General features: G+C 64.3%; 1 protein-coding gene across 1 annotated transcript; it reads left to right on the plus strand.

Moving 5' to 3' along the window:
• The first annotated feature begins 2,388 nt into the window (after positions 1–2,388).
• Positions 2,389–6,543, plus strand: C14H9orf50 (chromosome 14 C9orf50 homolog). The gene is made up of 7 exons (XM_058672847.1): positions 2,389–2,821; positions 2,944–3,121; positions 3,245–3,352; positions 4,276–4,421; positions 5,747–5,912; positions 6,081–6,246; positions 6,343–6,543. The coding sequence occupies exons 1-7, from the start codon at positions 2,389–2,391 to the stop codon at positions 6,448–6,450; spliced, it is 1,305 nt and encodes a 434-aa protein (XP_058528830.1). The 3' UTR covers positions 6,451–6,543.
• Positions 6,544–15,327: the final 8,784 nt, after the last annotated feature.

A 15,327-nucleotide genomic window follows, 5' to 3' on the forward strand; every position in this document is an offset into this window, starting at 1 on the left:
AAGCAGTGGAGGACAGGCCAAAGCCTTGGGACCCTGCACCTGCGTGGGAGACCCGGAGGAAGCTGCTGGCTTCAGATCAGCTCAGTTCCAGCCATCACAGCCATCTCGGGAGTGAGCCAGCAGATGGTAGATCTTTCTGTAAATATGCCTTTCCAACAAAAATAAATAAATCTTTTTAAAAGGGGGGCAGTCCTGAGAACTTGGGGCCCACCATGGACTAGGCCACCAACATGGAGATGCGCCAGATTTGGCAGCCCTCCCCCAACCACCAGGTTCCCAGCACAGTGGGCAGATAAACCTCTGGTCTCTGCCAACACCCCACAGCCTCAGCTATTCCAGTACAGCAGCAGAGAACCACCAACTCCCCAAATGGCCACCACCGCTCGGAGCTGGGCTGTTCCAAAGCCAGGAGCCAGGAGCCTCCTCTGGGTCTTCCACACTTTGGGCCGTCCTCCATTGCTTTTCCAGGCCACAAGCAGGGAGCTGGATGGGAAGCAGGGCAGCCCCGACTCGAACTGGCGTCTATACGGGATCCCGGCGCCACAGGTGCAGTTCAGCCCTGGAAGGCCACAGCGCCAGAGGACAGCAGCAAGCGCCCCTGTGTGGGCCAGCTCACAGCATCTCAGCAGGACACTGGGGAGTCTGGGGTCACACCGAGGCAACCCCTCCCAGGGGGCCTGCAGAACAGAGGGGTGTCTGAGCAGTCGCCTCAACAGCGCGCCACACACACACACACCCCAATGCGGGAAGGGGAGGCCGCGGGGTAGAGCTCCCCGTTGCTGGACGGGGGCTGCCCTGTCGTGGGTGGAACACGCTCCGGGAAGTATGACTCACCCGTGCAGCGGGGGTCGCCAGGTCGGAGCCTCGCCTCCGACCACGACCCCGGGGGGCACAGGTGGCGGCAGCAGCCCCCGGAAAGGCCGCCAGGTGCCCACACCCACGGCGGCAGCGCGGCCGGGGTCCGAGCCCACCAATCCGCGGTCTGCGCTCCGCGACATGGCCGCCGGGCCTCCGCACCGGCTGACCTTGGCCCTGGGCAGCTCTGGGCTGCGCCCACTGCCGGGCCAGGCGCCCGGGCGCCCCGCGGCCCTTCGTGCCTCCTCGCGCTACTCACCCCGGCCCAGGAGCAGCGGACAGGAGCACCGGCGCGGACACGGCGACCCCCGCGCAGACGCCCCGCCAAGCCGAGCCGGACGCAACCGCAGCCGGCGTGCGCGCCCTTTGTCCGCGGGCGTCACTTCCGGGCGCCCGACGGGCCCCGCCCCTCAGCCCTAGGCGGGCTGAAGCCGAGTTCTGTGGGGTTTCCAAGCGGGGTAGGCGGAGGAAAAGCCTTTGCCTGCCTTCGACTCACCTTTAAGTAACCCCCGGCGTCTCGTGTGGCCGCCGGCTGCTCCACTCCCCATCCAGCTCCCTGCTTGTGGCATGGGAAAGCAGTGGAGGACGGCCCAAAACCTTGGGACCCTGCACCCGCGTGGGAGACCCAGAGCAGGCAGGCCCCTGGCTTTGGATTGGCTCAGCTCCAAGCCGTTTTGGCCATTTGAGGGGTGAACCAGCACACACCGCCCTGCTCCCAGCCTGCCCCTCCAGAGGCACCTGAGCTCCAGGGACCGGGATCAGGGGGCTCCCCCGCTGTGACCCAGCCCCACCCTCCGGCCCCAGGCCGCTAGTTCCTCGGGCGGTCACCCCGGGGTGGGGCTTGGCTTGGATCACAATGACCCTGCACCAATCCTGGGGGAGCGGGGGCAGCAGTGGGGAGGGGCCGGCAGAGGGACCAGGCTGGGGAGATGGGATCTCCCTCAGCTAGCCCCCCTGCCCGGGGGTTCAAAACCCACCACACCGTTCCTGGCCCCAGCCAGACGCCTGCATAAGGGTGAGTGGGACCCCACTGGCAGATGGGGAGTCGTGGGTGGGTGGGTGTGCTGAGGGAGAACGCAGCCTCGGAGAACCCCCCCCCACACACACACACACCACAGTGCCAGAGCTGGGGGACAGGACTAGGGCTCTGCCTTCCAAAAGGGGGCAGGGGGACTGACTCCGCCCGGGGCTCAGGGAGCCAAGATGAACCCCGCACCCCCTTCCCAGGGAGTCAGGTGAGGTCGGCGGGGGGCAGATCTGTGCGCGACTGACGCGGGCTCACTCGCTCACACGTCACAGCCACCCCCAAAAGGTGGGCGCTCTCGCGTCACCCATTCTCAGGTGAGCAGCCAGGGGCTCGGCCGCTCGAGCCCAAAGGCGATCTCTTCCCCGAGCCTCGCTGCCCGGCTCCCGGCACCATGGCCGTGGGCGCATCCACGCGGCCCCTCGGGCTCACCCACGCGGCTCCTCCGCCCGCGCCGGCTGGCGTGAGGATGCCCTGAGCAGAGCGCGCGCGCGGCAGGGAGACCCAGCATGTCCGGATGGCACCCCAGAAGCGGGACCCGCGGGTACCCCGGCGGCGGCCACCACCACCACCACCACCACCTGCGACCCCGAGAGTCGCGGCTGCCCAGGCTGAGCCCATCCGAGCCCCGGGCGGCCCGCGGCGGCGCGTGGTGGCTGGAGCTCGACTCCGAGCCTGCGCCGCCGCCCTTGCGCTCCGCGCCCACGGCGGCTCCATCGGGGGCTGCGCACAGCCGCTCGGTGCTGGAGTCGCTACTGTTGCCGCCCCTGCCCTCGGAGCCACGACGCCCTGGGCCCCGGGTGGGCAAGGACGCCTGCGGGGGCCTGGCCGGGGAGCCCTCGGACTCCCTGGGCGCCCTGCTAGGAGACCTGCTTCCCAGCAGGTTCCGCCGGTTCCTGAGCCAGCTCCGGGACAAGTGTACGGAGCAGCTGGAGCCGCAGAGTGAGGCCCACGGGGGAGGGGGTCGCTTCCGGTGGAGGGCCCCCCACCCCCTGCACTTGCCCTCCCGACCCTCCTCCGTGCTGGGAGCCCATAGACCTGCTCTTTGCCTACCGTCCCCAAAGGGCATGTGACCAGAAGGACCCCAGAAAGGACTGTCTACCCGCCACGAAGGCTCCCCACCTTGTCACCCACCTCCTCCTGGGTCCAGGCACCCTCCACGCCACAACACCCCAGGGGTGCGCCCCAGCACTGCCCGGCCTCCCCGCCCTGTTCTAGCAACCCATTCCTTCCACACCAGCGGTGAGTGTTATGGAGGGCCAGGTCTGGGGGCAGGGGAGGTGAGGGAACAGCCCCCCACTGTCCTGTGCTGCTGGAGTGTAGTGGTCCCAACCACTCACACCAGGCATGCTTGTCCTCCCCAAGGGCCCACTCCTCCTACTTCCAGGACAGCTTGAAAAAACTCCTGCTCCATCAGCTGTCTGCCCTCACACCACTGAGAGGTGACCACTCACCGTTCACCACGGTCAAGAAGTGAGTGGACAGGGCCGGGATGAGACAGGACGCCTCCTCCTTTCTGTGCAGGGATGTCCCTCATTCGGCCACCCCAGTAGCTGTCTGTCCAGCCATCTGTCGGCTCAGCTATCCCATCTTCCATCATTCAAGGCTCATTTGTCATAAGAAAAAAAGTCTCTGAGGTTTAAACAGGTGTAGGGTGAAGGGTGAGAGAGCAAAGAGGGTTTGTCTGTGAGTCTGAAGACCGGGCAAGACACACAGAGTCTGCAAATCCCCAATCCCTGGTCCCCAGCCTGTACCCAGGGCAGGCAGTAGCGGAGGATGCCAGCCTGCACAGCCCGTGCTGACCCAGCCCCCTCCAGGCAGACATCACTGCTGGGTCAGAGCAGGACACACACACACCGTCCTGCAGATGGCCATGACTGGACACAAGCCCTGGGCTGGGTCCTGCGCTGGCCAACTCCTGTGCCAGGTGCCTCCCCTAGGCTACTAGTCCCCAAGCTTGTGTGAGGATGGCTGTGTGAGGACTAGAGGGCGGTGGCCAAGGCAAGGCCTCAGGACCGGAACAGCACCCAGTTTGAGATTCTGGCACCTGGGTGGTGATGATGCTCCACAGAGGCCCTAGGGCCAGGACCCCTGAGTCTACCCCCTTTGCCACATTGCTAGCTGCGTGGTCAGGGTGCCAACTCGGGGGCCGAGCGGCAGATCCTGGCTCTGCCAGCTGCTGGGAGACCTTGGACAAGGTGTGGGGGTCTCTTACCTGGGAAATTGGCACAGCGATCTCGTTGTTGAAGGAGGATGAGTTTGTAGGACCCACAGCCTGGCGGGCAGGAGAGGCAGTCAGCCCAAGAGCTCTCTTGCCAGGCCCTGTTTGTGTGTGTATGCAGGGCAGGGGCTTTGGGCTCAACTCCTGCCTGCAGTGCCCCCTGACCTCTCAGCAGGCATCCCAGCGCACAGCCCTCCAGGCTCAAGGCTGCACTCGCGCCGGGCTCCCAGAGGGAGAGCTCAGGGCCCAGGCGGCGGGTGCGCTTTGCTGATGAGACACTCCGGGACTCCGCCCTTCGCTACTGGGAGCGCAACTATGTGGGTGAGCAGGCCGAGTCCAGCGTGGAGGGAGGGCGGCAGAGGCTGCGGCTCCCAGCTTGGAAGAGCTGGCACTGCCTGCAGTGGCCAGGGCCCAAGTGGGCAGCACCAGGGGTCCCCGGGAGAGGTGCCCAGGGCACAGTTTCCAACACCTGCTCTGAAGTGATTGGTGCAAGAGGCCGGAATGGGAACCAATCCATCCCCCCATCCCCAACCCCACCCAACCCCCTCCGTGGACCGGGCCTCCTCTCGCTGTCCAGCAGCCCCCCAATCCCAGGCTCCAACACACAATACCACAGCTGTATGTTAATTTTAATTTTTTAAGAATTATTTTATTTTTATTGGAAAGTCAGATTTACAGAGACAAGAAAAGACAGAAAGATTTCCCCATCCGCTGGTTCATTCCCCAAATGGCTGCAATGGCTTGGCTGAAGCTGAGCTGCTCTGAAGCCAGGAGCCAGGAGTTTCCCTGGGTCTCCCACGTGGGTACAGAGTCCCAAAACTTTGGGCCATCCTCCACTGATTTCCCAGGCCATCTGGAAGGGAAATGGAGCAGCCGGGACACGAACTGGTGCCCACATGGGCCCCGGCACATGCAAGGCGAGGACCTTAGCCTCCAGGCCATTGTGCCAGACCCTGTGTGTGTGTGTGTTTTAATTCATTTATTCACTTGAAAGGTAGTCACAGACTATTCCGTCTGCTCGTGCGTGTGACCAAAGTCAGGAGCAGGAGCGTGCTCCAGGTCTCCCACAGGGCGCAGGGGCTCAGGCAGGCCCCCTAGTCCCCTCTCCCCCGCACTGCATACTGTGTGTCCTGCTGTGGGCAAAACTCCACAAGGCTGCAGGGCCTTGTGGCCCCTCCCACATCACCAAAAGCTGCAGGTGGCCAAGGTCACTGTGGCCCCGGCTCTGCTGCTTTAATGGGGGATCCACAGGGTGATTTCAAGCAGGTGGCAGCTGGCTCCAGTGGGAGTCAGCCACTGGAGGGGGAGGGACCCCCACCCAGCAGTGGGAGGCTCCAGTCCCTGCATCCCCCCTCCTGCCAGATTCCCAGCCCCAGCTCGGGGGTAATGACTGGGGCTGCAGGAGTAGGGACGGTGGAGTGAGGATGAGGGGACAGCTCCTAGCCTGGAAAATCCCAAGAGCTTTCCAAGCAAGGGGAAAAAAAATCGCAGTTCCTCCTGCAGGAGCATGCAAAGAGTTTTAAAACCCTGAGCCTTCTCTGCAGGGAGCTAGGGTTGCCATGGAGATGGGTCTGGGTGGGGAGGGCTTGTGGCAGGGCCCTCACCCACCAGCCCATCCGTCAGTCTGTCTGTCCCTCTCCCCCCAGCACAGCGGAACTTCACCGGCAGCAGGCTGCCCGCTGTGTCGTCGGAGGTGACCGAGCAGGTGGCCGAGAGCATCAAGCGATGGCTACAGAATTTGCCCGGGAGCCTTCAGCTGCTGGCCAAGGATGAGAGCAGGGCCAGCCTCCCCCGCTGGGCCGCCCCTGGCCGGTGAGAGGCTTAGGGGATCTCCCTCTCCTCCTTGCCTCTGCAGCCTGGTGGGGGTGGGATCAGGAGACAGGCTGCGGTCTACACTGTCCAGGGCCTGCCTGGCTGGCCACAGGTAAGCCTGGGACCTTCGCTCTGCCTCAGCGAGGCTCACCGTTCGGTGTCCCTCAGGCCGGCCCCACAGCTGCTGGAGCGCCAAGTTGAGGACACCCCTGTGAGCTACAGGCAGCCTTTCCTCCCCAAGGCGAGCACCCAGAGGCCACGGAGGAACCTCAAGGCTGTCCTGGACACCCTGGGGAAGGTAGACAAGCCGCCCTACTCATGGGGCCAGAAGCTGGTGAGCGGCCCTGAGGTGTGGGGGTGGCCGGGGGACCCTGCCCACCTGCCTGGCTGTCCTGCTGCAGCGCCCGATGGGTGGCCTCTCTCCCTCCAGGAGTCCCTCTTGCCCAGCCTGGTGCTCCAGTCGGTCTTGCGGCGCAGCCGGCCCAAGGGCTACCAGCTGCTCCTGCCCTCCCTGGCAACCCAGAGGGCTCAGAGGTGAACTGGGCCTGCTGGGGAGCCCAGGCCCAGGGTCATGCAGGCTCCAGCCAGGGGACACCTCCCTTCCTTTCCCCCTCAATAAACACACATCCCACGTGGCTAGGTCTCTCTGCACCTGCTGGCGGGGGGACCCAAGGAGCTCCCAGCCGGGAGGAGGCTTGGTGGGGGCCTAAGCAGGCCCAGTGGTTGCACTCACCAGGGGCACCAGGCAAGCCTCTCCACCCAGGTCAGCTCACACCTGAAGTTGGCACCTGTCAAGACACCCTAGCCTGTGGCTGTTCCCACCTGCTGGGCTGACCGCCCCACTGCTTCAGAGAGGTCCAGGCGCCAGCCAAGTGACCTCAGCCCAGCATGAACGGGGCAGTGGGAGCAGACACCAGGGGCTGGCCCGGCTCCAGCTGCATGGTCTCCACCGTGAGTGGTCACGGCCTCCACCGTGCACCTGCCCCTGGACGAGACTGGAGCCACCCGCCCCTCTTCCTCCCTCCCTCTCTGGGAGCCCCCGACTCCTCCATTCCCCCTGGCTGTAGCCTAGGGAGCCAGTCTTCAGCGCCCCCTCCTGGCCCGCTCAGAAACAGCACGGCACCCACTCTGCACCTAGGAAAGCGAAAGAAGGGGCCGAACACGGGGCGGCGGTTCAGGGCAGGCTGTGGATAGGCACAGCTTGGAGCAAGCAGCTCCGCGGGGCCCTGGGTGGAGAGGGTCACCTCGTCCCCGCAGCCCCCCGCCCCGCCTCCAGTATGCTTGCCCCGCAGCCCCCTGCCCGGGGATGCCCCGGTCCAGATGAGTCTGCGGGCTGCAGGTCAGCTGCATCCCACCGCGTCCCACCGCACGTCCTGCCCGTCCGGCCCGTCCTGCCCACCCTGCCCAGGCCCATGGCCTCGCATCCCCAGCCTGTGTCCTCCGGCTGCAGCACAGCACGGCGCCCACGCGGGGGCAGTGTTGGCCTGGTTTTGGCGTCGCCCGGCACGGCCCAAACTTCGCTCGGAAACTTTTCCCCTGTGCGGCGCCTGCCTCCCCGCCTGGGTCCCCGCAGTCCCCCGTGAGGCGCTGCGTGATAGTCAGGCCAGGCCGCGCCGCCTCCTGACTCCTGCTGCCAAGTCCAGGCCGCCAGAGCCCCGGGCTCCTCGGGTTCTCGCTTTTTTTGGACCCCCCCACCCCCAAAGCCCCGGGCAGGAGAAGCTGGGGGAGCCAGGTAGGGTTGGGGTGGGAGGCCTGAGATGGGAGAATCGGTTAGGCTGCCCCCTAGGCCTTTCTGTAGGTGAGGGAGAGAGCCAGGGCGCATCGCCCCAAGTGTCCTTGGCCGCAAGTCCTCAGCTGTGCCCGCACACAGGCACACACTCAGTGGTTCTCACCTAAGCTGCGCTCGGTGTAGCCATTTGTTGCCAGGGAAGCCAAGTCCCGGGTGGGGAGTGTCGGGTTCAAGGTCATGCAGTGTGGGATTCAAATGCAGCCCCCTCACCACCACCACCACCACCTTGCCGGGACACAGCGTCGCACCTCTTCCTGGGAAGGGCTGCCCATCTGTGCTGTGGGCACTGAGGGGGCTCGCTCCTCCAGGAGCCCAGGCCTGGGTCACCCTCCTTGCAACTCCTGGGGTTCAGCTGAGGCAGGGGGCAGGGTTAGGAGAAAGGAGGTGGCAGAAGGGACTGGTTAGAATGGGGGCAGGGCTGTGGCACTGGGCAGCAGGCCCCAGGGAGAGCTGGGCGCCCCGGCCCAAGTCTCTGGCCCTCAGTGCATCCAGGCGTGAGCCCCAGGCCCAGGAGGCCGTGATGGAGGTTCAGCCCCAAGACACAGGTGCCTCCAGCTCATTCACCTCTTCCACCGAGCCAGGACACAGCAGGCACCTGAAGGTGCCCACTTCCCGGCCTTGGAGGGTGGTTCCTGTCCCCTCCCATACACACAAGGCACATGCTTGGCGGTGCTGGTGAGCCACTTGTCGGTGGAAATGAACAGCAGCTCTGCTGAGCCGACAGAAGCACCTACTGCGTACCCCACATGGGCCGGGCAAGGCAGGCACCTACTGCGTGCCCCACATGGGCCGGGCCAAGGCAGGCACCTACTGCGTGCCCCACATGGGCCGGGCCAAGGCAGGTACCTACTGCGTGCCCCACATGGACCCAGTTGAGGCAGGTACCTACTGCGTGCCCCACACAGCTCTACCCTGAATACGCCACAGGCACCAGAGTGAACGGTTCAGGCAGACGAGATTCAGGCGCGTGCTGAGGGCTCCGATGGGAGGCCCAGGGCCTGGGAGCACAGAGTCAGGAACCTGCTCCTGCCCTGCCCTGTGCAGGGTGTGTGGCAGGGACACCTGGTGTTGGGATGGAAGGACAGGACGGGTTCCCTTTGCTGAGACATGCGCACACATCCCTTCTTCCCCTACTCCCCACTTCTGTCTCTCTGGGTCCTTCTGTTGCTCCCCCACGTGGTATGGCTAAGTGACATACCATCTACACACCTGCCCATCAACCCCTCCCAGGAGATATGCTTGCCGCCGCCTCCAGGTAGCCCACAAGGTTCCTTTACAAACAGCTCCAAGAAAGGGGAAGACACGTTATATTCCCTCCACTGTTTGTGTCTACGGCAGATAGCTTTGGGGGCCGGGCCAGAAGTGGGGGTCAGTTCCACCAGCTAGGCCAGGGCTCTCAACTCTCCAGAGCAAGTGGTCTGGGGTCCCACCCACCAGGAAGCCGGGGGGCTCTGAGTCGGGTGCCAGGGATTGTCTGGTTTACTGCAGGTGCCTGGCAATGGTGGGGGCTTCGGCCATGTCCCCCAAATCCTGTAAGCCAGCTGATCTGCATGGCTGCAGGTCCCAGCAACTGCAGGAGGCACCTGCTGGGCCCCTAGCATGCGGGGGACCCACCCAAACCCACAGCTAACAGCAGTGTTGCTCTGGCAACACCAGGCAGGGCAGCCGGGGTGGGGGGTGGACAAAAGACACGGGCAGGTTCACCCACCAAGGCCCTGCAGCTGGGCTTCTGCTGGGAACTGGGATAGAACAGGTGTGTGCTGTGGGCCCATAAGCAAGAGGCAAGTACAAGCCTTGGTGGTGGTGGGGGGTAGCAGGCGCTGGCTGATGTGTTTGGGTCTCTTGCCATTGTGAGTACCCTAGGCCCTATTAGCCAGGGCGCTGCCCAATTCATGCTGCCCTGAGCACAGGCATTCCACCATGGCAGAGAAGCCACACTGGGGCATGAGCAAAGAATGGGCACCCCTGTCATGGGTCCCGGGAACCCCAGGGCAGTCCAACCCCCAACTCTACCCCCTGGGCACTGACCAGCACAGGGCAGGACAGGAAGACCCAAGGACTGAATATTCCTTGGTGTGCGGACAGACCTCAGTGCCAGCACATGGTGTTCCGAATTGACCAGGCACTTGAGAGAGAGAGGTCAGCCCTCCACACACCAGCCCCTGGCTCTTGACCATCCCTCCAGGGACCCGGGTTCCCCGTGTGCCTCCCGGAGTTGCTCCGGGCACGCGTGGATGCTTGTAAGCTCGTTCTTGTGCGAATTCACTGTCACACACCTGGTTTGCACTTCACCATCCGCTGGATCACAAAAGGTTTTTCAAGGCCAGGGAATTGTACGCATTGCAGAAAGCGGGGCCTCCGGTGGGGGTGGAGGTCACCCTGCAAGTGTGGGTGTTCCAGACACCCAGGTGCGGAGCCTTGGCACAGCTGGCAGGCTATGGCTCACCTCCCCCCAGCCCCCCAGCTCCTTGCTGTGGCCCAGTTGCCAGGGTCGTGGTGGAGGGAGTGTGTGGGGGGGTGGTTACCACCACGATTTCCATTTCCAGAGAGGCCCAGTGGTGCCGCCACTGTCCTGTGACCACACGGTGACACCAACACCAGCCCACCATGGCGTGGCTTCCCCAGCGCAGGTTCAGCCCTGCCCCACCCCCTCCTCTCCCTGGGGAGGAACTGCCCTGCACCAGGAGGAGGTGAGATTCGGGCCAAGGACCCTCCAGCTTGCCAGAACTATCAAGATGGGACCGACTGAGCTGGCGGGAGACCCAGCAAGGCCAGGCCAGGTGGCCTTCTTGGTGGTAATAGTGGGCGGGCAGGTGTGGGTGCTTGGGCCTCAAGCCCCAGCTGCGCACTGCCTGCCCGGGCTCCTGGCACCCACCCATACCCTCCAGCCTGTCTGGTTGCCAGGGTGGGCTGGCATCAGCTGCTGAACTGGGCTGGAGCTTCCAGGTGATGGAGCATTTGGGTTCACATACAAAGATACAAAGCTTCGTTTCTGGTGTGATGTGGTTGTGCCCACTCAGAATGTCCATCCTGGGGGAGGGAGCTAGCTCGGGCACCTGAGGAGGCCCCACCCCCTTGTGCCAATGCAGTCAGCTTAGCACACACCTGTCCTACCAGCTTGGTGTCACAGCACCCCCTTCGAGGTCCTGGACACGTGGCCCTCCTCCTCCTTCCAACAGCTCTCAGGAGCTTCTGGAACCTTCTGAGACCCACCCACTGACTGCTCCTTCTCCTGAGGGAGCCCACACCCAGCGACTGGAGCTAGCACTGTGCTGTAATACTTTCCCAGTGTTGTCCAGTTGAGGAACAGGGAGGCTGGGTCAGCTGGTCAATGCCACACAGCTGGGAAGTGGCTAAGCTGGGATCTGAGCCCAGGTGTGTATGCTTACCCCATACACATGCTCACACACACACAGGACACCCCTCCTGGGCCTGTGTCCTGCCCTCACTGGCGCGGCCCTTCCTCCTCCTGCCCCCTTCCTCCTCTGCTAGCATCCCTGCCTGGGAGGTCCTTACCTGCCTGGGGGGCACCGGTCCTGCATGGGCAGCGCTGGCCCTGTGTGGGGTCCCGCAACACCCGCTGAGGATGGAGTGGGTCAGTCGGCTGAGCCCACATACTAGGGCCCACCCCCCAGGCCACTCTGTTCCTCTTCCCCACTCCCAGGGTGGGGGGTCGCCATGGTGCTGCTGGTGAAGACCCCAGAACCCAGAACCCAGAACCCAGGGTGAATCTGACTCGGCAGATTTCCCCCCGGGATCCCCTCCCTGCTCCGGCCTCCATGGTTCAGCAGAGCAGGGCTGGGCCTGGAACCTGCTGCCTGCTGAGGTGGCCACAAGCCGAGCCGGGTGGTGCTGTCTGCCCTCCTGACAGCCACCCCTGCCTGCTCCAGCTGCCCATCGCAGCCCTGGTCCGGCTCCTGATGCCCTGACCCCTCCCCCCTCGATGGCCCCTCCCCACTGGCCCCGCCCTCCACACTGGCTCCTCCCACTGGCCCCGCCCCACAGCCCCTCCCTTCTCAATGGCCCCTCCCCCACTGGCCCCGCCCTCTTTGCATCCCACTGGCACCGCCCTCCTTGCTGGTTCCTCCCACTGGCCCTGTCCTTCTCATTGGCTCCTCCCACCGACCCCACCCCTCAGTTCCCCCTCTTCACTGGCCCCTCCCTTCTCGCTGGCTCCTCTCCACTGGCCCCGCTCTTCTCATTGGCCCCTCCCCCACTGGCCCCGCCCTCAGGCACCTCCCTCCGTGTTGGCTTCACCCCCAGCAGGACCCTTCTCACTGCTCCCTCCCTCCACGAGGCCTCGCCCCTTACTGACCCCGCCCCAGTCACTGGCTCCTCCCCCACGCTGACCCCACCCATCGTTGGCCCCTCCCCACGGAGCCCCGCCCCCTCTGGTCCCTCCCCTTGATGCTCCACCCTCCACAGTGGCTCCTCCTCCAGAAGGTCTGACCCCGCCCCGCACAGTTGCTCCTCTTCTGGCAGCCCCGCCCCTCTGACCCCGCCCCCCGCAGTGGCTCCTCCTCCGGCAGGCCTACCCCACCCCCGCTGTGGCTCCTCCTCCGGCAGGTCTGACCCCGCCCCCCGCTGTGGCTCCTCCCCTGCCCTGCCCATCTGTCCACCCTGTCCGTCACCTGCAGCTGGTCTCACAGCTACTTGACCCCTTCGTGGCCTGGCCTTTGCACACGCCTTCGTGGCTGCGGGAATGCCCTTCCCACCCGCGGCTCCTGCGGCGATTCCGTGAAGTGCCCAAGGCTCCCCCGGGGCTGTCCACCAGCGGGGCTGCCCAGCAGCAGGACTGCCCAGCAGCAGCTAACACCCCCTCCTCCACGACGCAGGGCAGAGCTGGCAGGGCCCTGCCTGCGTCCCTGCCCGCGGGCGTCCGAGGATGCTGCCGGCTCCCTCGGGGCCGCTGGCAAGGATCACACTCATTTCACGCTGTCTGACTCCCCTGATTACTTGATTTTCCAGGGAGGAATTTCAAACCTCTGGGCCGGGGGTGGCGTCTGCTGGAGGCCGGGCTGCCTGTCCCACAGCCTGGGTGCACCTGCTGTCCCTTAGCAGCCCTCCACGAGGTTGGCGCTGAGGGGGTGGGGCGCTGCCTAAACCAGTGGAGGCTGCGGCTCTGCAGCCAGACAGGGGCAAACTGCACTGGAAGATGTCCGTGGCAGAGAGCACAGCCGGGTAAGCCCCTGCCTGCAGTGGCCGCCTGGCCCACACCAGAAGCCAGCTCCACTCCTGACTGCACCATCCAGCTCCCTGCTAACGCCCCTGGGAAAGCAGTGAAGGATGGCCCTACCCTCGGAGCCCAGCTGCTCATGTGGGAGACCCCAAGGGAGCCCCAGGCTCCCGGCTACAGCCTGGCCCAACCCTGGCCATTGCAGACGTTTGGGGAGTGAAGCAGGGCTTGGGCAATCCCGCTCTGCCTCTCTGTTGCTTTGTTTAACAAATGACTCTCTTTAAAAACAAGTATTCCATCAGCAGCAGCTCCGTGCCCTGTGCCTCAGTCTGCAGCCTGTGTAATGGGTTTAAGAACAGAACTCCTCAGCTGGGGCCTGGCACCCAGGAAGCACCCTGGGGAGGTGGCCAGGGCACGGCTTCCCAGGGTCACTGACCAGGCCCTCTTTCCTTGCGCGGCTCTCCGGAGGCCCAAGGGCTCATGGAATGTTCCTGAATACCCTGTGGAAGTTGTTGGGGGAAACCAAGGGCAGGGGTGGGGGTGGGGTAAGGCAGACCAGCAGGGAGCACTCCCCACGTGGGGCCAGGTCCTGCCAGCACAGGCCCCCATACCATGGGATGAAAGGGGCGCCACAGCCCGCTCCCCCCCCATGCCTTGCCCACCCCTTCCGTAACCGGATCTGGCTGGGGGCGGCCAGCTTTGAAGCCTTGGCCCCAAAGACTCTGGGAGGCAACTTGAAAGGGCAGGGGCTGGTCCAGCCTGCCAAGGGCGGGGGTGGGGAGGTGGGGGAAGGGAGGGGAATCAGGACTGAGAGGAGGAAAGGGGGGAGGGGTCCCCCCTTCCTCCCCAGGGCCCCAGGAACAGGGAACCTTCAAGGCCCCACTGGCACCCAGCTCTCTGCCTGCAGGGAAGTAGGACCCCTTCCCATCTTTTCCTCAAGGCCCAGACTCTATTTCTCATGGCAACACGGGGTGGGGGTCGTCTCTTCTTGGGGGCCCCTGAGACAAGCTCCCCCTTTCCGAATGCCCACCTCCCTGTCTCTGCCCACCCCCAGCTCCCCACCTAGCTTGTGGCCCCCCCAGGACCGGCCTGGCTACCGGCAGCTGCTCAGAGGGGTTCCTGGTGTTGGAAGACCCCACCTCCGGTCCCAGCACCTGTTGCACTGCATGCTTGAATTCCCTCACCGCCCAGCCCCACCTGAGCCCCGGGGCTCCTTTGAGGACCTGCAGCCTGGACACAGAACTGGCCTCAAGTCACACATGGGGCACACTGAGGCCCACAGAGAAGCCCAGAGCTTAAAGTGGTGGGAATAAGGTGGCCTCAGGCTCTGGTTCCCACCCTGGCTCCTTCCCATCAGGGCATCCGGCCAAACACGGTGCCCAAGCCAGCTTCCCAGTTACCACCCAGGAGCCAGCAAGGTGCTACAAGCAGTGGGCACCCAGCGACCTGGCTCTGTGCTCACCAGCCCGGAGCCACCTCAGCAGCCCGCTTGGGGCTCTCCCTGATGGAGTCCATTCCTCTGAAGGGATGGCCAACCTGCCCCGGGAGCTGCTGCCTGGGTGGGCAAAACCACAGGTGGGCTTCCTGGAGGAAGCGACAGCAATGACTTGAAGCAGGAAGCAAGAGGGAACGGAGTGTGGTGCAGGCTAGACAGCGAGAGGATGAGCAGCTTGCTGTGGCAGAGGCTAGGGGACAGTGCGGGCCTGGACAGGGCCCTGACCCAGGGCAGAGGGGCCGAGCCAGGGGAGGGCTCCGGCCCAGGAAATCCCCCCTGCTGAGCTATGGGGACCCCTCACCCACCCACCCAGGGCAGGAGAGAAAGTCCAGCCTGGCTTTTGGATGCTCCTGGAGTGAACTGGCCAGAAATGGGAGCGTCTGAAGCGAGGCTGGGAGGTGGCCTTGTGGGTGTGGCTGGCAGAGTTGGCTGAGCTTGCCAGCCTGTGGGAACAAGGATTCCATGCTATGGTGCAGTGGGTTAAGCCAGCATCCCATTTGGGCCCCGGTTCATGTCCTAGCTGCCCCACTGCCTATCCAGCTCCCTGCTTGTGGCCTGGGAAGGTAGCATGGGACGGCCCAAAGCCTTGGGACCCGGCATTCACATGGGAGATCCAGAAGAAATGCCTGACTCCTGGCTTCAGATCGGCTCAGCTCCCACATTGAAGCTATCTGAGGAGTGAACCAGTGCACGGAAGATTTCTCTTCCTCTTTTCTTTGTTGCTCTTTCAAATAAACAAATAAATAAACACTGAAAAAGCCAGGACTCACCTGTGCTTCAAATAGAGCGGAACTCAAGTTACAGCGCTTTAAGACAACCACCACAACAAATGTTATCCATTTGAAAGGCAGACTTACAAAGGGAGAGAGACAGCCAGCCAGCTTCCCAGGTCATAAACAGGGAGTTGGATTGGAAGTGGAGTAGTAGGACTTGAACTGGAGCCCACTGGGGATGC

Source organism: Ochotona princeps, chromosome 14 (genome assembly GCF_030435755.1).
Source record: "Ochotona princeps isolate mOchPri1 chromosome 14, mOchPri1.hap1, whole genome shotgun sequence".
NCBI classification, from domain to species: domain Eukaryota; kingdom Metazoa; phylum Chordata; class Mammalia; order Lagomorpha; family Ochotonidae; genus Ochotona; species Ochotona princeps.

Bases quoted from the DNA above. Each gene is read 5' to 3' on its own strand.
- C14H9orf50 (XM_058672847.1), top strand. From the start codon at position 2,389: ATGTCCGGATGGCACCCCAGAAGCGGGACCCGCGGGTACCCCGGCGGC. The intron at 3,122-3,244 runs GTGAGTGTTATG...GTCCTCCCCAAG, and splicing joins CCATTCCTTCCACACCAGCG to GGCCCACTCCTCCTACTTCC. The intron at 5,913-6,080 runs GTGAGAGGCTTA...GGTGTCCCTCAG, and splicing joins CGCTGGGCCGCCCCTGGCCG to GCCGGCCCCACAGCTGCTGG.